The 21844-nt window shown below is 41.3% G+C and overlaps 2 protein-coding genes across 6 annotated transcripts in view; one reads left to right on the top strand and one right to left on the bottom strand.

Moving 5' to 3' along the window:
• Positions 1-21844, bottom strand: part of DAW1 (dynein assembly factor with WD repeats 1) — a 133602-nt gene that overhangs the window by 38754 nt on the left and 73004 nt on the right. The window lies entirely within an intron of this gene.
• Positions 12608-21844, top strand: part of SPHKAP (SPHK1 interactor, AKAP domain containing) — a 64341-nt gene continuing 55104 nt past the window's right edge. For 2 of the 5 annotated variants that reach the window (XM_072344814.1, XM_072344813.1), the window contains exon 1: positions 13115-13256. In XM_072344814.1, coding sequence (XP_072200915.1) covers positions 13234-13256 — 23 coding nt within the window. In that variant the 5' untranslated portion in view covers positions 13115-13233. The other 3 variants (XM_072344812.1, XM_072344811.1, XM_072344815.1) reach the window with 3 other exon arrangements.

Below are 21844 nucleotides of genomic sequence, written 5' to 3'. Positions count from 1 at the left end.
ATTTCAATAGCCTCCTCTAAGTGTTAAGAATTTGTGCACAAACATTTTATCATCCTGAAAGATTTCCACATCTAGCTGAACTGTATTTACAGATGAATATTCAGAACAATGAAAAAAATACACTTTCTGAGTTGTCATTTGCAGTAACAGTAACAACTCTTTGCTGCTACAACAACAGGACTTTTAATTAGTAAGTAGTTTCGTGAGGCAGTAAATATTTTCCCTATTTGTGATAGTTTATGATGATGGGATACATTGAATGGGCTCTAAGATTTCAACCCAGTAAAGAAAGTAAACCCAAAGAAATTATCCCCTTATAAAAAGTGACACATTCTTGAGTTCAGCCCTCGGTATAACTAGCTTTGTAATCTGACTAGTATAAACGAGCTTTTGATAAATGGTGTAATTTACATGTACTTATGGCATTTTATAAACCCACACAATTTTTTCTTTCTCTAGAATGTGCTTCTTAGCAAGGATTTTCTGACAAGAAAAACAAGCTCCATGACTCCATCAAAAACAGAGTATTTGCATGTGGTAATAAGACATCATTTAGCAATGCCCAGAGACCATTGCAACCACAGACCATTTTTTACCTAAAATTTAAGGACTTCATAGCTGATATCCCAAAGGTCAAAGGTGAGTTTTCCTTAAGAGGTAAGGAGATGCTGAGAATTGAATTGAGATGAGAACACCATGTAAAACACATGCTTCATACAAAACAAATTCAGCTGAGCTTAGCAAGAGGTTTGTGTGAGCCCGTTCTTGCTGATGTGGGACAGGGAGCCCTGTCATTGTATCCCACTCACAACACGTCAACCACAACTCAACTGTTTAAACCTTAGTACAGACTTTCCTGCTGTTTTCTTTTAAATCAACCAGAAATAAAGAATAACATCACATCTTGCCTCTGGTTTGTCAAAATTCACAAGCCAAAACTCCAGTATTGCACGCAGAGCTGTGCCCTCAGCAGAGCCCACTCCTGACCCCACTGCCACGCATGATGTGTGCACCAAGATCACTTGGTTGTTCAGGGAAGCAGGATGAACAGCTGTGTGAAATTACACATAACTAAGTTATTCAGAACTGAAAACTGAGTTATTGAATGAGAGAGTTTTAATGCAAATGCTATGCAATTGACATTTTTCTGTATAATTGTGGTTTTAAGTAATATGCCAAAACAATTATTTTGCAAGTCCGCCTACGAGAATGAATAAAGCCCAATTGATTAAGACTTTGAATACCATCACCATGAGTATCTTGACAATAAATAATAAATTAAATACCTTTAATGTGACAAGCTTTAAGTGACTTTACTAAGGCAGAAATAGCGCAGGTTTTCAGAGCTCATAGCAAGAAATGATTTTTCAGTTTAGCTGCGCAGCCACGTTTGAAGGAGAAAAAAAATATCAACTTTTAGATGAAAGAAGTAAAATGAATTCAGAAGCATCTGAATTAGAAGCACAAGCCATGAAACAACTGTTTCTACTGCTTCAATAACTGTTGGCATCCACTCCTGGAAAGTTCCACACAGTGAGATAATCTAAACCTTTCTGACACCAGATAACCATACTAGCCAGGCTTACAGAACACCATTCCCAAATGTTAGTAATTGGGAAAGCCAACCCAGCCCAACAGGACTGATGATTATCATCACATCACATTTGCATGCTGAAAGAACAAGAATTATAGATGGGCGTAGAGAAACCATCATTAAGTACATAATGCATCATGAGGAACATGGTTTAAAAACTATGCTTTAATAGGAATATTCCAGATGAAAATCCAATTAAATCCAGAATTATTTCTAGAATATGAGAATATACCATTTTTTTCAGACCACAGCATCACAATTTAAAACTCATACAAATTACACATAATAATTATTGTCAGGAGATATACAAGTGACTGACTGTTTGCCAAAAAATACCAAGCAGGTGTCATGGTCACTCAGAGCAGGATGTCCAAAATTAGTCTTAGTATGCATGTGCACACACACTGAGACACAGAACATAGGAGCCATATGGATGGGTTTAATATGCAACGAGAAATCAACACAGAGAGTCTGCTTGCTCTTCATTCGCTTTTGTGAGGGCATCTCAAGAGTACTTAGTGGAAAAGATGTGGACTTAATGAATTACTGCAAAGGTTATAACTGAAGCCCAACTACAGTCCTCACAAGCAAGCAGAACTAGCATACTACTTTTGATGCTTTAGATAATAAGGAGTGCAGATAAGACAGGATGACAAAAATCTATAAAGAAAGTAAAAGATGAGACAGTTCAAGATTACTGAGTTATCAATAACTGACTGACAGACACACTCTTAAAAGTCCCACTGGTGCACAGTCACTACGGAGAGCTTGGATAACGTTGACTGCTTTTGAACATTCGTGCAATTAAAATCTCATTCAGGAAATATAGGGAAAGCCATCGATACAAATCTATAAAAGCTGAACTTACTTGTGATACTCAGTGCCAAATGAGACTGTGGTAGAATTCTATGGCTTCATATGGGAACTTCATGCAACTCTTCTGAGCTATTAAAATACCACTGATGTTTTTGTAAATTGCAATTTTCAAATGAATTATGTAATAACTTGCAAACTTCAGTAAGCATCACTCTGCAACTTGATATCATCTCTTAACCTCTCTTCCTGACTACAATGTACTTAAAATCAGAAGTACATGAAAGATATTTTGACGAATTTATTATATCAACATTTGTAGTCTCAATTTCCATTAATTCTGCAGAATGCTATTCCCTTCCTACTCCAATGAAGCAATGGTATGTTACACGTGTACATCTACTTGAGAATTAATATGGCTCAGCTTTGGAAAATGGAAATGTTAGGAGCAAGTGCCATGAAATGCAATTCTCAGAAGACGTTTGCATGATGAAACATCAGTTTGTCAGACCTTTTGCCATATTGTTATTTTCACCATCTGAATATCAATATGCAATAATAAACTTCTTAATAATTATCTTCGTGTTGTGTGTGTTTTTCAAAGTGAGCCAGTCTCCATCTTTCCAGGTTGAAAGCTTATTCTTACCTTCCCACACATCTCTATTGTCACTGAATTACTGCGGCCTCAGAATGCTTAATCAAATGGCCACCCTGGTGACAGGTCTCAAGACCACAAGTTGCTGCCAGACCCAGCTAAATTTCAAAGACAGCAGAAGCATTATGAATGCAAGAGAAGTAACTGCATAGTTGGAAACATCACCAGCTTGGCAGGCATGCAGTGTGGCAAGGGCAGTCCAAGCCTGTGGCATTATATTCACACACTGCTCAGGAGCCTGCTGGCCCCAGACAGCTCTGAAAATACTTACTATCCGATGATAATAGATTAAAAATAATACAGAGCTCCATTTCATCCATTTGAACAGCTTCTCACATAGCCATTGCAAATTAACTTCTTTTTTTCATTATGCCTAAAGTTGGTTTTCTCCAGCTATTGGTGTAGTTTGAGCAAACACAATAAAACCAAACAAGTGACAAATTAGCTCCCCCTAAGCTGTGATAGATCCCCTTCTGCAGCAACTGAAAGTGTGAAGCAGGATCTGCTAACAGAGATGAAAACCCACTGAGCTTTTTACATTTGTGTCAGAGAGGATAATATTTTCCTTAGAATTACTGGAGTCCTAAACACTAGAAAGAAAATTGGATTCCTGAATACTCGTGTAAATTAAAATCATCAAAACAAATAGCTGATGAACACAAGTTAAGCTTGAGAAATTCAATTTCTATTGGGGGTCTTTGATATTAAAAAATATGTTAATTTACAATGATTTTTTTTTTTTTTGGTAGTAAAGATGAAAACACATTTTGAACAGTGCCCAAAAGACATTAGCTCTTGAAAAACAAAGTTCCATACAAAGCATATTTTCTCACAGCTAAACAGCATTCCTTTTGCCAACTCTGTAATAGTTTCTTGATGGTTCGGGCTGAAGACATTGCTTCTTGGATGCAGCACTTTAGAACTGCGCTAATCCAAGAGTGAGCAGAATCCAATCAAATGTAAAAAGAAAGATTTAAAGACACATTCAAGATACATTCAAAGTTTTGCACAGACAGCTATTAAGCAACTAACACTAGTCAGTGAATAATTGCTAGCGATATCTTCAGCAATTAGAAAAACTACCCATAAGCCAATGACATATTTTGATATTTTTCACACTACCATTTCACTTCAAAAAACAAAAATAGCACTAAAACAAGAGCTTTAAGATCTGTCAGTTGTCACACCTTCAAGGTAGGAAGGCCTTGGAGGAAGTACATGCTCAGAGCATGTTTCTCTCTCAATAAGCTGCCAGGACCAAGAGTGACTTGATGAGGCTCCCAGGATTCCAACTGGAATTTTGTAGGGCAGGCAGGGTAAATGTAAGGCTTCCAGAAGGAGCCAGCCACAGTGCACGTGCCAGGCACAGCGTCTGGGCACACACAGTAAGCCTGACATTTTCATACGTCAGTCATGCTCTGCATGTAGCGATCAACTGAGTAACACATTTTCAATAAGCTGTTTCTACACACCGAGCGGTTTCTCAGCATGAGCACTGCAGGAATATCTGGGATTTCCAGCAGACAGTAGCCTGGAGGAAACTCAGCACAGCAGCTCCCCTTGGACTGCTAGGCTTCCAGAAATACCAGACAGTGAATCAGCCTAGACAAAAAACAGCAGCCTGAGGAGAGTTCAAGGCAAGATCAAAGTGCGTGCATCTAGAAGTGAGATCAAAAGTGCTGACAGTTCGCCAAAAGAACTGCCCATTAGGCTACTTTTGTGTTCATCGCCTGCCTTGTTCCATGTATGTACTTTTTATGTTTCTCTTACAGAGCGTTTGGAAGCATATGTTTACTCAGTTACACGTCTCGTGGAAGAAGCTCAAAAGACAATGTGACCCTTAAATATGTTATAGCCTACTAGTTAGAATTGTAATACAAAAATGAAAGCTGTGGACCTAATTTCTGCAGCATTAGAATGCTCATGGTCATATAAGCAGCTCATGAGGGTATGTTCCAATCATCCCAGACAGCCTAAGACAGCATAAATCAACTTTACAGAAACTACACTGTTGAATGAAAAAGATTCTGAGATTCAATGAGGTACAAAATCACTGGGAGAGCAAAGGAGCAGAATTCACTTGGGAAGGTGGATTCTATTCCATGCTCCCAAGCTAACTATGCATTTTATTCAAATAACACTTTTCTTTCTATGTTGTCTCTTCAAGCACACAGTCATGAGCCAGAGGTCAAGTAATGAAAAAAATAAAGATTCCACTTATGAAGATACAGATAGTCGAGTGCTGCAAAAATATACGCACCAAAACACATAAAAACCAAAACAACTTATTAATGCTTTAGAGCTTTGCAGAATAGTTTGCTCTGTTGCCATCTAACTCCTAGATAACATTCTACTACACCAAAAAGGTGTGATGCAGTTTAAAGAAGAAAATGCAACATTTATTGCCATCTCTTATTTCATCACATCAAGATATCATCAATTTATGATTCTGTCTCTTAATATGCTTTTTGAAATAAAATTTTAAAAAATACCTTTTTCCAATTCTCCTTCTGTAAGGTGGAATAATACAAAGATGGTAACAGATAGTCAAAAGGTTATTTATGAGGAAAAACTCACCAATATGGATGTCTTCACTGGCAAATGCTGAGTCAATCTCCACCAGGGAATGACCTCCAAGAGATGCTGCCTTAGTGGTGGTCAGCCCTTAAATGAGGTCTGGAGGAGGTGCTCCACCCCTTCTGGGAGCACAGCTAAATTACTCTCACTTGTGCTCCCACAGCTGACCCGACACTTGCCTCAGCTGATTAATCAGAGATTCAGGCTGTGATTACCAATTTCCCATACATCTTCTTCCCACATAGAAAGTAAACTGTATTGTAATATTAGTGTAACATCATACTCCTTATGGATGGCTTCCCATCCACTCCCAATAACATCCCATAATGGATGATTCAAAGATCCCACAACAGTTTACTCCATTGACAGACAATCCTTAGGCTTCCAGTCCTTCATTTAAACCAAGTTTCTTAAGAGTCTGGGAATACCCAAATATCGCCACCTGCCAGTACAGCAGGCCTTTAGAAGAACTCGGTGTAACCAAGAATAATGAAAATTCAGCAAGAAACAAAAGAAAACATTCTGGAAACACCTAGACAATCCAAGAATCAATCTTGTTTTTCCTTTTTCTTGCTGTACCTCTAATTCTTTGCCCTCCATAAATTCATAACGCACACAGGATGTGATCATGACTCCCATCAGACAATTACTGCTGGCAATCTAAAAGCACTCTGAATTTATTGCCATTCCAAATTTTACACAGACATTAAAAAGGAGCTCTTCACCATTTCCCTTCATATCCCTATCTTATCCATGCCACCAAGCACAGTGGGGAAGGGGGGAAAGGGGGAAGGATAGAGGGTGTTTCAAAATTTCATATAGAAGTTCATGAAATAAACTGTTGGGCTTTAGAAAAAATAATAAAATTCCACTCCTCTCTCTCCCATTCATTAGCAGTTCATCTAATTCAAATGAAGTTGCACTGAGCTCCCGCATGAATCACTATTCCTCAAGCATACAATTCCCTAGATAGGCCTTCAATTATTTTTTCTTTAAAGGAGGCATCCTTCCGACTTGAGCTAATTCCATGTTTAGCAATTAGAAGTCAGATGCACAGAGCAAGCGCATGTGTCCTGTTTCATTTTTACAGTCCCAGCACAATTCAGATTCCCATGGACATCTCAAAAATGTATCTTGTAACTGGCACTTCTTCCTGAGCAGACACACAGGGTTACGAGTGTAGGCACTGCAATATTTACGTTACCTTGGAAAACAGAGTTGGACCGAACTACATTAGAGGGGCTGTACAGAGGGCCTTTTATACCAGTGGCTGAGCTGTACTTGTTACAGTGGAAATGCACATTTCAGTTTAACAACTGCTATTTACGATTCTGAAAATACCATTAGCTACTATGGTGATGCAAATTGATTTCATAGTCATCCTGAAACAACTGTTTAACTCTATAGGATTTTGTACATGACTGTAGGCATTTATTTACAATCTCTTCTCCAACAGCTATTTAAACAACTGTGCATGGTAATTTAGTAGCAAAAAGTAACATAATCAACAAAGCTCAGTGGTTTTAAGTTCAAGTCCTTCTGGCATACAATTAAGCTTGCTAGCTTTTTGTTAGTCTTGAGAGTTCAGCAGGAGATGTCCACAAAGACACTGAACCACAGTATTTAGTCAAAGATCTTTTTATTACATATGTGTTTGTGGCTTTTTTGGCTTTTATTTATTTTAAATGAGGAGTAGTTCCTCTGGCCTTTCATACACCTGCACGTTATTGTCAGCGTTTAAAGGCACTTATTCAAATGGATCACATGAGCAATTCCTTACTCCCACTGCATTTCATGAATATATAAATGCACACAGAAAATAAACACACAGCAGTTGGTGTACACTTACATGCAAAATCTAGGAAAAAAGTAAACCATTTCCCATCACATTTTAATTGTACGTTCTTGCAATCTACGCAGTTTTAATGCCTCAATGGCCATTTGTGAGAGCAAAGAACAAGATAGCTATTGAGAGATCTTTCAAGCCAGATTTTCTGCATCATTTACACCAGTCTTTGAATTTCCCTTTTCAGCCTTTCTCTCTGAGATCTTCCATTTTTTTGTTTTTGCTTTCTGCTTTGCCCGTCCACATGAGGAAAGGAGGATAGCTCTTGTTCGTACTGCTCCACGGCTTGTTTTAGTATGCCTTTGACTTAGCCTTCCCTTCTGAGGAAATCCTAAATATAATTCCTATTTACAAATCTAACTTTGCTCAAGTTAATAGTCAAAAATATGAAGGCAGAGGGAAGCAGTACTTTGGAGAACTGTGGCTAGAAGTAAGATAAAACTCTGTAATGAAAAATTACAGAGACTTTTAAAGAGACTCAGGATTCCAGATCCATTTGCAATACTTCTTCAGAAGAACTTAAACATTCTATGTGTTCTCAAAAATAATCTGCACCAAATGGTCACAGTCTATTCAGTAAGTACAAGAACACTGACTACCTCTGGAGTCAGAGGAAAGCACAATGGGAAGCACACAGTACTTGTGTGGCACATCCTCACAGCTCAGGCAACTAGGTTTGGAGGCTGAGAGAACAAGGTGAAAGCAAAAATGAAAACCGAGGACAGCACAAATGAACACAAAGAGCGTTTATGAATATCTTTCCTGTCTATTCTATGTGCATCACCACCTCCAGTTGCTTAAAAGACTTCTATTAATGCTACAGATGAGGGTTTATTGTCTACTAGCTGATGACTGCTATCAGATTCTAGCCCAGTTTAGCATATCACTTTTGACCTTAGAGGAACTAAATAGCCAGGTTTGAGTTTATTGCAAATATTGGTTTCTTTCCCTATTGAATAATATATTTCAGATCAGCTGAAATGCTCAATACAGGAGCTCTCTGGCTTACTAAAACGAGCCTGACAAACAGACCATTTTCAAAATAGTATCTTCAAACACCTGGGAACAACTTAATGTGCTTGATTTATCTTACAGAATTTAATCTTATCTCTCCTTCTTTTCCAGGAATGTGTGTAGGCTGAAAATGCCACGTACATTTGGAAGTTTTTCTTATAAAAAAGAGGGACCCAATTAGTACGTTTAAATATTTAGATTTGTAGATCAAGTCAAAGATTTTGAGGTTAATTTAGGCAAAAAACAAACAAACGAACAAAAACCTTAATACATACAAGCTAACTATCTAATCTAATGCAAACCTTTTTACCAATACAGGAATAACTACACATTCTTCAAGATGTGTGTGCATCCGTTGATCTATGTGCACATTCTAACTGTACAGCAAACATGGGAAAGAGGGTAGGTAGAGAGCTGCACCAAAAAATACTATTTGATCAACACTAGAGTCAAAAGGGCAATTCATACTTGCTACATCTACCCAAAGGGAGGTTGTGGGTGGTCTCTTCTCCCATGTACCTAGTGATAAGACCAGAGGGAACAGACTCTGGTTGCACCAGGGGAGATTCAAGTTGGATATTAGAAATACTTCCTCTCCAAGAGAGTGGAAGAGTCACCAACCCTGGAGTTGTTCAAGGAATGTTTTGATGATGTACAAGGGACATAGTTTAGTGTGAAACATTGGTAATTGATGGACAGTTGGAGTGGGTGCTCTTAGAGGTCTTTTCCAACCCTGTTGATTCTATGATTCTAACATTAAGATCAGGACTTAACTGTCCTTACTGGTTTAATTTCATTTCATTATTTACTATGCAAGAGAGATGGTCCCTGTGCTGGGGGCTGGATAGTGTTAAATTTATTCAGGAATAATTATGCCGCTTTACAAAAAATGCTAAGATATTGAGAGCTATTTAGATCCTGATTTCTAAACATGTACGGCATCCAAAATTTCCCTCATCCCTACTTATAATCAGGATGCTAAAAAAAATGTAGCTCATAGGACAAGCAAAGTGAAGTGGAAAACAACTCTGTTTTCTCAAGCCCCCAACAGAATTGATGTATTCCTGGAAATATCACCCAGTTACGTCTTCAGCACAGACCAGATACATTTCCTGGAGGAAAAAAAAAAAGAAAAAAAAAAAAAACAAAACCAAAAAACAAACCACAAACCCACAAGTTGTGCAAAAGCAGTTTGCAGGGACATTTTTACAGCAAGTGAACAAAACTTCAAAGTCAACTCAGAGTCTCGGTGTAAGATTGGCTCCCTCTGCCTTTTCAGGAATGACTGACATATTTTCTCATGTGACAGTCAGCTCTGTTTGGAACTACCGTTCCAGTTTCTGTCAGCTCAAACTGACAACTCTGCAGCAGTTTGTTCCATCAGAAAAGCTGATTAATTATTTTCAAATGTCTGCTTGGAAATTTTATAAAAATCTATACAACATGCAAAATCTGAGGGCAAACAACTAGAATGACCTGTATTCTGCATAGGCACTTCCATTCTCTGACCACAACCTTCTGTTACTCTGTATGAGAACGCTGTCCTAAGCTGACATAGAGAAGACAGAGTGAGGTAACTAAACTGCCAGAGTACACTCTTCCTGATGCCAACTCATATCTAAAAGCTGAGGAAAAAATACACTCCCGATGACAGCTCTGAAATAAGTCAATGTGTGACAGTAATCAGTTCTGTTCTACCAAGTCAGGTTCCAGAAAAGAGAAGAGGTTTTTCAGGCTATGTACCCATAACCGTCAAGCACTGAGAACAATGGCACAAAGCCACACACAGCCAGTTGCTCAGAAATCAAGAGCATGGACTTTCACAGGAGAGGAGATCCAATGACCTAAATGAGGGCATTTCCAGTAATTGCAAGGAAATACAAAGATAAGGCCTGGCTAAAAAATGATGAGAAGAATCAATACAGCCTATGCCTGTACAAGACAGGTAAGCAGAATTTTGGCAGGATCATAGAATAAATAGAAACTAGATAAATAACTGAACTATAACAACTATAACAACTAAATAGCAACTAGATAAATAGCAATAGAATAAATAGCAACTAGCACAAAAAAAAAAAAAAAAGAAAAAAGAAAAAAAAAAAAAGAGAAGGAATCAGATCACAGGATGACAATGAGAGGGCTTCAAATTGATGCTAGCATGTGATAAAAATCAAAGCAAGAACCAGCACACATGTAGTCTTAGTGCTATCTGCTGGAGTAAGAGACAGACAAGTGGCAGGGTCTATGATGGGAGAAAAGTGTTTCAGAGCCATATCACACCCGGAACAAAGACTAAAAGCACAGGAGAGAGTGAGCAACAAATATCCCCACCACCAATCAGGGAAAAACTCTTTGTGACACTCTGCTCTTCCTCAGACAAGTCACAAGAACAGGCAATCAGAAATGAGACTGGAAAAGGCTTTAAGAACTTCTGGAGTGCAAATATCACTGACAGAAAATGGGCACTTCCTTTCTCCAGACTATCCTTAGCTGGAAATCTGTCACATCCAGCAGCACTGAAGAAGCAGTTCTGTAACCCAGAAACAGGAAAGTGAAAACTGTTGCCTATTACATTAGAGCAAAATAGTAAAGAATGAAAAAGGGAGGAAGAAACACGCAAACAAACAAACAAAAAGGGGAGGGGGAGTAAAAGTAGAAGGGAGAAAACAGCAAAGATATGGAGAGAAAGGAACTGCATGTTGTGAGGGAAAAAGTGCATAACAGAATAGGTAAGAAATGGCATGAGACAGACAAACAGGATCTGTAGGTGTGTAATATTTGAGCTTCTTCTCCAGAATTCAGGAAGAATTCAGAAAAGTAAAGGACAAGATGGGTGGCTTAAATGCAGCCTGAAGAGACACCTGGGTAGAGTCGGAGTGGACAGTAACAGAGATAACAGTAAACATCTGGGACAGAAAAAAAGTACTTCAACAGAGGTAAATAAAGAATAAGATCATGACAGTGAAGAAGGAGCAAACAAGCTACCAAATGAGGAAGTGTGTGAGATTAGAAGACAGGTGGCAATAGGGCTGAATTTATCAGAAAGCCAGTGCTGTGACAAGGAAGAGAAAATAGGACACTTAAAATACAAAAATGGAGATCCGATGCATAGTCACGTACAAGCGATGTACAAGATGGATGAAATTAAAGTAACTGATCAAGGGGAAGCTGATTGAAAATTTAGGTGCTACATGGGTAGGAAAATCATGCCTATTTGAGGAAAGCTGAAGGGAGACAAAGTCAACAGCATCAAGAGATGCAACAGACAAGAGAGTTTAAATGACCCCAAATCACAGGGTGTGTGTGGTGAGAGCCAAGGAGGAGAAAAGGGCATTTGACCCTGTTTCCAGAAAGAAGAGGTGCAAGAGCATCTGGAGAGTGAGAAAGGAAGCACAGCGCTGCATCTTCATTTGTCTCCTCACGAGTTGACAAATCAACTGCTACAACAGCAGAAATAATCCGCATCCTCAACACAGTCTTAAGAGGTGTTTAAACATTAACATGAACTTTCTCTTTGGGTTAAGCATAAGGCACTGAAAACAAAGTCTTCTGGTAGCCTTTCTGAAGGATGAACAACAGTGGCTCCAGAGGAGTTATATGATACCAAGTCCTTGGCTTCAAAGTTTGTTTGATTCATTCACTGTAAACTTGAACAAAGAACAAAACCTGATGTAATATATAAAACTATTCCCCCTGCATGCCCCTTCCAGATCTCAATAAGCTTCGTGACTTCCAGCAACTAAAGGGAATAGCAAGGTGTGGACAGGATACGGGAACAAAGCATTTCAAGGACAGAAACACTGAGTCTCTGCTGCACAGGGGAAAAAAAACACTACCAAAGCGTGGTAATCTCCTGCCCTGCCTCTCAGTCTCTGCATTTACTCAGCACATCTCTGAGTGATGACTGAGGAGCCGGGCTCACTGGACATCAGCTGAGCTTCCGGCAGCATCTGTGGATATTTACAAGCCCTGAGTGAAGGTCCCCCATGAACCCAGTGCACGCCGTGTCTGCAGCACGCCTCACTGGGGCTCCGATGCTGTTCATCTTCGCCCCTTCAGAGTTCTACGACGAGAAGCCGATTCTAATAGCTGTACAGCACAGGTTCCCAGACGTGGGCGCGCAGACACGACAAAGCTGAGGGGCAAAACACGCAGCGCCGTCTCTGGGGGAAATTAAAAAACAAAAGAGCTCTGCCAGTAGAACTAAATGGAGCAGCCTGAATGAGCGCAAAGCCGGGCTGCGACGTAGTGACCCGAGCAGGCTCCCTCTCTAAATTCTCGAGCGTCACATCTCAGACGCAGACGGGCAGCACCCGCCATGTGAATCACATGGGCACGGAGCCGGGGCAGCACGACGCACGGCGGAGCGCAGGCAGCCGGCACCTCGCGGCCGGTCCCGGCTGCACGGCACCGGCGGGACGCGGAACCGCGAGCCACGAGCGAGACGGGACGGAACCGACGGGACCGGCCGCCCGCAGCCCCGGCCATGTTCCGCCCGGCCGCCCGCCGCCACCTGGCGCTTCGCAGGTGGGGAAAGACCCGGCGACGGCGCCGCCCGGGGGAGCGCGGCCACCGCGCCCCGAGGGAGGTGTGAGGGCGGGAGAGGAGCGGCGGGGCGGGCGGGGGAGGAGTGAGGCGGAGGGCCGGGCTGCCGGGCGCCGCAGAGCGCCGGGGCCGCGCTCCCGCCGCCCCGACTCCTCCTGAGCCCCAGGGTCCCGCCGCCGGAGTCTCGCCATGGCCGGCCGCCCCCCGCCCAGGTAGGGCCCCGCTCTCCGCCCCTCCCCGCGCACCGCCGCCGCCTAAGGGGAGTAACGGCCCCGCGCGCGCCGCGCCCCGCTGCGTAACGACTGCGGGCGGCGCGGTGAGGAGCGGAGCGGAGCTGTGCGCCCGCCGGTCCCCGCCGCCTGCCCGGTGAGTAACGGCCGCGGGTGCCGCCCGCTGAGGCGTTCCCGGAGTCCCTTACCTCGAACGGAGGGCAGCGAAGGAGCGGCAGCGCTGTTCCACCGCGGCGCCGGGCGGGGGGCGGAAGGGACGCGCGGTTCCGAGCCGGGCGGTTCCGAGCCGGGCGGTTCCGAGCCGGGCGGTTCCGAGCCGGGCGGTTCCGAGCCGGGCGGCGCCTGTCTCCTGCGGGCACGGCTGGCTGTGGGCGAGCAGCGGCACCGGGCTGTGAGTGGCCGTGGCCGCGCTGGTACCTGCCCGGAGGTGCGCAGCCGCCATGCCTCTCCGCCACGCGGATAGCAGAAATTAAAGTGAAAAAACGAGGATTTGGTCGTTTCTTTTCCTATAACAGCCGATTTTCCTGCTCTAGCGGTGAGTTGATCTGTGCTTAATAAAATACTTTCGGGATATTGTGCTTCTATGTACATCCCCTGGTAAATCTGATTAGCTCAGTGACATGACTCCGCGGTCACTGTGCTGCCGCTCTCTGATCTCCACCGAACCGCGTTTATTGCACTTATGCAAAGCTGATCGGAGCAAAACTTCTTGCAAGACAGAAATGGATGCTCAGAGAGGAGCAGCCTGCTGGAGCTCCGCGGTGCAGTTAGGTGTTATCTTCGACAGTCACAGCTACATTGCATTGTGATGATAGCCGGCAGGCAAAAGAAGCATAGAAATTGTACCGTCTTATGCTACAGACTGCATTGGAGATAGAAAGTATATGCTGGAAGTGATTGTACCTGGGTTTATTTGGGTTGTGTGGTGTCCCAAAGAGAGAGAGAAAAAAAATGTTAGGAAAAAGTTAGGAGAAAACACCATCCTAAAGAGAAAAGTGCTGAACCAACACAGAGCTGCCCGAGTATTCAGCAGGATTGGTGGCACGCGTTTATACGAGTGATAATTGCTTATATGAGAAATTGCTTTTATTTCCTTACAAGAAGGATAAAACCTCTAAAGCAACATCTGGAGGAGAGCTAAGTTAATTGGTTTTCAGATCAATAGTTACTTACAGACCACAGCTTCATAATGCTGTTGTACTTGAGTTTGAATTGCCTGACCTAGGAATAGCCCTCACTCTTACCATTTCACAATGAAGTTAGGAGGATATATGTATTTTTAACTTATGGCTAGTAGTTCTCATGTGCAAATCCCATACACTGAATACCATGATGATTTTACAAACTGTAGCATGCTGCTTTCCATGCTCGTGGTCTTGCTTTCATTGTTAAACGCTTATCTCCTGAGAGGGATACAACCATCCACCTTCTAGCCTCACACAACTGTTGCTTGTTACTGTACAAAACATCTCTTAAGAAACCAGACCTGCTCTACAGCTCTGCCATCTGGGCAGCTCATCACCTTAGCTAGGCCTGTTACCCGGAAAACACTATTTCTATTACAGGTCCCAGAGTTAGCTTGCTTCTATGGGTGATATACCTCTTACTTACCAAGCCAGAATTTTTCCTTCTAAGTCAGCCTTCTCTGCAACTGCAAGCTTCTGCTTCATCCCTTTTAACTCCTGCAGCTGGTATGTTGACAGCTGCTTATTATTTGTTAATCAAGGTAACCCTCTATCTGCTGAAGTATGTAAGCTTTATACTTTCTGAATAAAAGTTGATGACTGGAGCAGCAATCAGTCGTTCAGTCCAGGAAGACTTTGGTGGGGAAAGAAGCACACTGGGAAGTTTTGGGACAGATAATTTCTCTTCATACATCTTTAGCTCATCATATTCCACCCACCTCATCTGAAATATTTGAGTTACTTTAATGGGAAACTAATTATAGCAGCTGTCAAGAAGCACAAAGCACAAACATTGGTGTTTGGGAAGTAGCTGTATAGCCCTTACCAAAGGAAAAAGTCTTCACTACTGAACTGTTATGGAATAAGTAGTTCTACACTTCTTCCCTGCAGAATCACTTTGGACATGGGTTTGTTTCTGAAGCTACTCTGCTGCTGATCTTAATCACACCCAGCTTCCTAATGAAGGGCCTAAGCTCTGCCTTTCTCGCTGAATCACACGCTATGATCAATCCTTGAGTTCAATATAAAGTTGGAGTGCATATTAATTCCTGCTCTATACTTTCCCTTGCTTTGGCATTCATAGCTGAAGGCAAAAACACACAACTGTATCTGGATGCCTGCAGCTGCTGTGGAGCACAGCTGAGCAAGGTGGATGCCTTTGGGCATTCACAGCTAAATTACTTTCCAGCAGTAGCTCTTGGGATGAATGCTTACCCTGGGGATCAGATGAACAGCTGCATGGGACTGCACAGAACCGGTAGCTGTCACTTTTTCTTCAAGCAGCTCAAATACATTTTTGACATCACAGTTAAGAACCTGGAACTGCAGTCTATTAATGATTTTTGTTGTTGTGATGAAGCAACAAAACTGCATTAAGCCCTTAAATTTACCAGCTTGCGGTTTGCTTCTTTAGGAGAACAGTAGGAATTAAAATATTTCGATTATTTACATATAAGCCTGTTTCTGTGCCCTGTATAAACCACTGGCTATCTGGAATGCTACTGCACAGTAGCCTCAGAAGGTGCTATCACTCCAGTTTGGTAAAACTGCAGTTTCTCTGCTCAAGCTTCTAAAACTAATCCTATAGATATACACAATTTGGGGCAAGCCTGTATATCTGAAAGCCATATTAGCTGACAAAGAAATAGGAGTCTTCAGGCATTTGTCTTTTGGACTAGCACAGACTTCCAACTTATTTTTTTCTGTGAAAACTGTAAATGAAAGGAAGGATAGGAAGCGTTCTTCAACTGAGAATCAGAAACAGCAATGTGGCTTAGGAGCAATATTGGACTGAACAGTAACTCAAAAGAATTAAAATGAATTCCCACACACCACAGATGAGAAATAGCAGGTTTTATACTTGAAACAGTGAAAAGACAAGTCAAAGTGTGGCTGCTATTTCTTATACGCTCTCCATGTAGCACAGAAAGTTTTGTACCACCAACGTAGAATGAAATATCGTTGCTACATGCTAATAATGCTTGGTGTTGTGGACTTAAGCACATAGAGCGCCAAGAATGACTAAGAAAAGCCTTTCTGATTTTATAGGTCCCTGTTGGAAGCCAAGCACTTTTCACATTTGATCAGTATGCTAGACCTGATTGCAGGTGCAAAGAGATAAGTTGAAATATTCAAAGCTAAGAAAAGACCCACGAGCTGCAGTTGCATCAGAGGTTTCTTACAGTCAGTAGGCGTGTGGCCCTCACTCATTTTGGTTGATGACTTGTACAGTAGCACTGATGTCCCAGACTTCAGCTGACATCTGTTCCTGTAATTCAGCAAAGCAGCCCAGGGTTTGTATAGGAGAGAGAACAGATTTGTCGGCTTTGTACTAAAATGGGAAAGGATGCATTCAGGAGTAACTGTAAAAGAAATCTTTGATCTTATAAGGAGACAAAGTTGCAGGCAAAGTTATGAAGTTCAGCAGTAAAGGAATTAAGCTAGATCTAACAGTTTCTTTGAAAGAATCATTAAGGAATTTAAAAACAACAACAAAACCAAAACAGGACATACACCAACAGGAATCAGTACTGGGAATCGATTTTGAACCATTGTCAGTCATGAGTGAGAAGAAGTAAGGAAGGATGGAGGCACTCGGGAGGTGGGTGGTGTTTGCTGAGACTGCATAGCTTGGAGAGCCATTCTCCACATTTCCACCTCTGTGAATAGTGGAGGAAGAAATATATTACAAATCTTGTTTGAATAAAAGAGGGCAAAGGTAGAAATCCTCTGAACAAGAGTGGAATGCCAGCAGTATTATTTTAATCACAACAGCTGCATGCATTAGAGCCGTAGCTAGTGTCACAAGTTTAATATTTGATGGCTGTGATTTTCACTTGCAAGTTAGCATAAGAATTTTCCAGATGTTTTGATTTGAGTGGCCAGAAAATGTATTTAATGTGCTCATTTTGGAGATTCGCCATCTTCTTACAGAGTCACCTTGTATTCTTAGCTGCTGATCAGTGGTGGGAATTTTTAAAGTGACATGTTTTCATGGGGAAGTACTTTAATCAGTTCATTAACCCTGCTAACCTACATTGTCAAAGAGACAACAATTCTCAGAGGGATATCTTCTTCAGTGAGGTCAAAAACTTCAGCTAAAAGCAGAAGGAACTAAAAGTGTCTACATTTTTAAGTTTGTGGATGAGGATCTGAGCTCTCGAGGTGTGGGGCTGTGAGGAACAGGAGGAAAATGCTTGCAGAATGTTTATTAGTGGCAGCTTCATAGATGTCCATATTGTTCTTGAGCTGTCCATTTTGTATGTGTTTTAGGCTGTGAGCTCTTTCCTGTAAGGATGACAAGCAAACTTAGCAGGTTAGCAGGCTTTTGCCATTTCTTTCCTCAGCCCCAGGTTAATTACTTTATTCTTTCTGGTTAAATGCCTTTTATTAAGCTAAGCCCATAGTAGGAGTGAGGCAGAATTAGGCCAGTGGGATCCTTTATCTGCACTGTGGATAATAAAACCAGCACTAAAACCCACTTCAAGTCACTACCTGATGCAGCTGTCATTCCTCATCTACTTGAGCATAAAGACATCAAAATTAGAGCACACACTAAAGAGCTGTATGTTAAACAATGAATGGCACCTAAGCAGACAGGAGTGAGGGCAGTCAGTAACGTATCAAGACAGCTGAGTGCCTTGTGAGCCACAGGTGCTGCAGAGCCAGAGCAGGCTGAGAGGTGAGGCTGGGCGCTCAGTCAGGTGAGGATACTGGTCTGGGATTACAAGGATGCTGGCAGTGGTCCCTCCAGTTAACAGTATTCTGTTTTAAACATTTATCTAAGCTCATTCTGGAGTGCTGTAGCTGCCTCTCAGAGCCAGTATTTCATTATCTGACAGTGAGGGTACAGCTTCAGCATGAAGGAGCAGGAATGCATGCAAGCAATAAATTTGAACTGCGTGTTCAAACTACACGTTTTGAACTTGCACTCAGAAATGGCAAAGTAGTTTTAGCTTTCTCACAGGAGGGAATTGAGTTAGAATAATATCATTACTTACCAGCTTACTGCAGTGGCATCTCCCTTTCTTCCATGGTCTGGTCACTGGGCTGCACTCCCCAGGGGCTGGTGTACTTCCCTACCTACGTGCCTGCCCAACACCTGCATCAGCAGTGGCTTTGAAACCCCCCACACTTATGATGGGCTTAGCATCAGGAACATAGGGGTGGAACTTTTTAACCTCCTCTTCAGCAGTGCATTAAATAGTGCTTTTAATTGCATATAGAGTACACCTGCCCTTCTCTCAGCTTCAGACAGGAAAAATTCAGAGTGGGTGTTGTTTTTCTCTTAACAGCACAAATTCAGCACACACAGATTAATATTATGAGTGCTGGTTTTTATTTGGTGCCCTGTGTAAATTCTAAACCTTCTTTTCTAGGATTTAGGTCCTGTCAACCTTGAATTATTTTTATTAATCTCTTTCCCTCATTAATTTCTTCACTTCAAGACTTGACCAGTTATTAATATCTGGCTGCTGCCAATGCCAATGACACATAATGGATAGTCAGCAGTTATTATCAAAGCTGTCTTTTCTCTCGCTTTTGGTATCACAATTTATTGTATCCCAAATAAATTCTGATTGACTTCTACCAAAGAAAAATTCCTTTCTAAACCTCAACTAAATTTAATCTACCACTGAAAGAAAATAATACTAATAAATAAAATCTAACACAGAACCTGATGCTGCAGAGTTAAGTTCCCAGCTGGTGAAATTCAGGACTGGTCATCAAGTCCTGTACAACTCTAACCAGTTCATCTTAAAGCAAGGTTCTGTGTTCTGTCTCTGAGCTGTCTCCTTGCACCAACAATGAACAGCTTCTGACGTGCTTCAGACCATGTTCAGACTCCAGACGAGAGTCATTCATTACTGGAGAAGTTTGGGTTTAGCACGTGAATTGATAATAAACAGGAATTCACTAAAATAAGGCAACTTTGTGTTGCGCATAAAACCTTTTAAAAGAATTTAGGATTCCTAGAACTGGATAACCGCTGCTTTCCCAGAAACTCCCTGGCCAACCACGTGGTGGATATTGCATAGCATTTGTTGCTTTATAACAACTGAGTAACCAGTTCAATTTTTAGTGTGTTTTTGGTCTTTTTCCAGTGAGGTTAATTTTCTTAATGAAGTGGCAGTGCAGTATGTATGGGCTACATAAATCCAGAAAGCATGAGCATAACTATCAAGCCAAATGACAGAACAGTTGTAGACAGAAATACATTCAGCAGCCCAAGAGGGGCTGCAGTACTGAGCAGTAATCATAAGTCACTTGGTCTTGTACATAGCTTACTCCAAAAGTAATGCCTCCTTTTTATTTTCATGGACACTGTAACATGTCCAAAGAGCATAATTGCACTATTTGATAGAGCAAATTCTCCACTACAAAATACTATTTTTGAGCATATTCACCATCATTAACTAAGCATTTTCATCAGCAATGAGCATGAGCCTGCATGCTGCGCTCATAAAAGTCTGCATAGTTGGGGCGGCCCACTGTTGCTGTACCAATGATGAAATGCACTTACTCAGCTCACTGTGCTCACGTCCACTGCTGGGTCTCAAAAAATATTCAGCAGAATGTCAGTGGGTGAAATTTTTTTCTGCACAGAAGAATTCAGTTGCACAGCTTTACTTCATACTCACTGTCATGTCAGACGCCATTCTGTCAGGCTGCCCCTCTGCTGCCATCTGTCTCCCAGCAACAAAATATGACAATAATGGTAGGATGGTTCAACATTTGCTGCCATTGTGGGCCAACGTAATAAAATAGGAAGAATTACTTTTGGAGCAGCCCTCGTAGTTTCTCTTCAGTAGGTGTACAGGATTTACACTTGCTTTAAGGGGTCCTCATGTAGTCTCTGAGGGATTGCATACTTACAAATGTGCCTCAGTAGCGGAGCTGTTCATTACATACTGTGACTCCTCACAGTTTTAAAGGAAAAAAAAAGTAAATGGTAACTTAGTTATGGAACTGTGTTTAAATGAGATCTTTAGCCTGTTCCCCTAGATTCATTTAAAGTTATCTATGCAATTTCAGTTTGAAAAGGGAAGATGTCAGATCAGTCCTACAAAATACTTACAGATTGTTATTCTATATTGCAAAGCAATTTCTTCTCTCGCAGAGAAGGACATGTGTTATCACTGCAGACATCCAGTAAAAATGGACAGCTTGTTTATTTACAAAAGGAAAATACTTGCATGCTGTGATGTTGAAATGAAAAAGCCGTTGTCTTCACACTAGTTCTGGAATGAGACCCTCCCCTCAAATAGAGGGGAACAAAACAGAAGTAATAGCATGGCTATTGACTGGTTTAGTTAAATGCTCATGTAATCTTGGCTGCACATTGTACCTGCCAATGAATTTAATCCTGTGTGTAACGTGTGCCATACATTCAATGAAATCCAATGGCCAGATTATCTGAACTGTCTCGAGTGATTTTCAGGATATAATTTAAATGTTAGTGTACTTACCAAGTCCAAAGTCTTGATGCTTTTTAAAGTGCAGCCATATTTCTAAGATTATGGAAATCAATGCTGTACATTACAGAACAGACATCTGAGTATTACACAGAGATACATCTTCGGGTGCTGCAATCAGTAGCAGATTTTATTTCATACAAGTAAAACTAATTCATAAGCAAACGTGTGTTTGCTGAGTGCAACAGATGATTTTCTTAGTCAGAAGATGTCTTTGAGCATGTTGTACGTAGAAAGATAACTGAATAACTACTGGAAAAAAAACAGAGGCAGAGCATAAGCAGATAGTACAAATAGCAATCCAAGTCCAATTTACAGGGGGGAAAAAATAAGACCAGGTTTAATTTGGCATGGGTTTATTCTGGATACGCAGAACATGGCCTGTATATTATACTATATCCTTTTCCAGCTGAACTGATTATAGTGACACCCCCCCACACACACACAAATAATAGTTATTTTGTAAAAGCTGTATGTACTTGCATACCTCCTTTTTTGTTCCTTTTAACAAAAAGGAAAAAGGGCGCAATGGTGAACAGTAACTAAACTGACGCATAGACACATGTCACGAGTCCACCTCTGCTCATGGTGAAGCTTGTAGGAAGAGCATGTCTGCTGCTGCGCCCTGCTGAAACAGCAACACACTGCCCAGAAACACCTTCAGTTTAATTTGTATTGTGAGTTGCAGTCATTTGGCACTTTGGGGTGCATTACAAAATGCCAGAATTTCCCATTATAATATATATGTATATTTATTATTATTATTATTTATTTTTTTATTTTATTTAAAGCCTGGGCAAGATAACAATTGTGATCCAGACATTCATCATGTATGACTCAACTATTTGGTCAACTTCACTAAAGATCATTCCTTAGACTATAATGCAAGTGAACTTGTCTGTATCTAAAT

Source organism: Excalfactoria chinensis, chromosome 9 (genome assembly GCF_039878825.1).
Source record: "Excalfactoria chinensis isolate bCotChi1 chromosome 9, bCotChi1.hap2, whole genome shotgun sequence".
NCBI lineage: Eukaryota > Metazoa > Chordata > Aves > Galliformes > Phasianidae > Excalfactoria > Excalfactoria chinensis.
The sequence above is the reverse complement of the archived record's forward strand: the minus strand, read 5'-3'. Positions and strand labels throughout refer to the sequence as shown.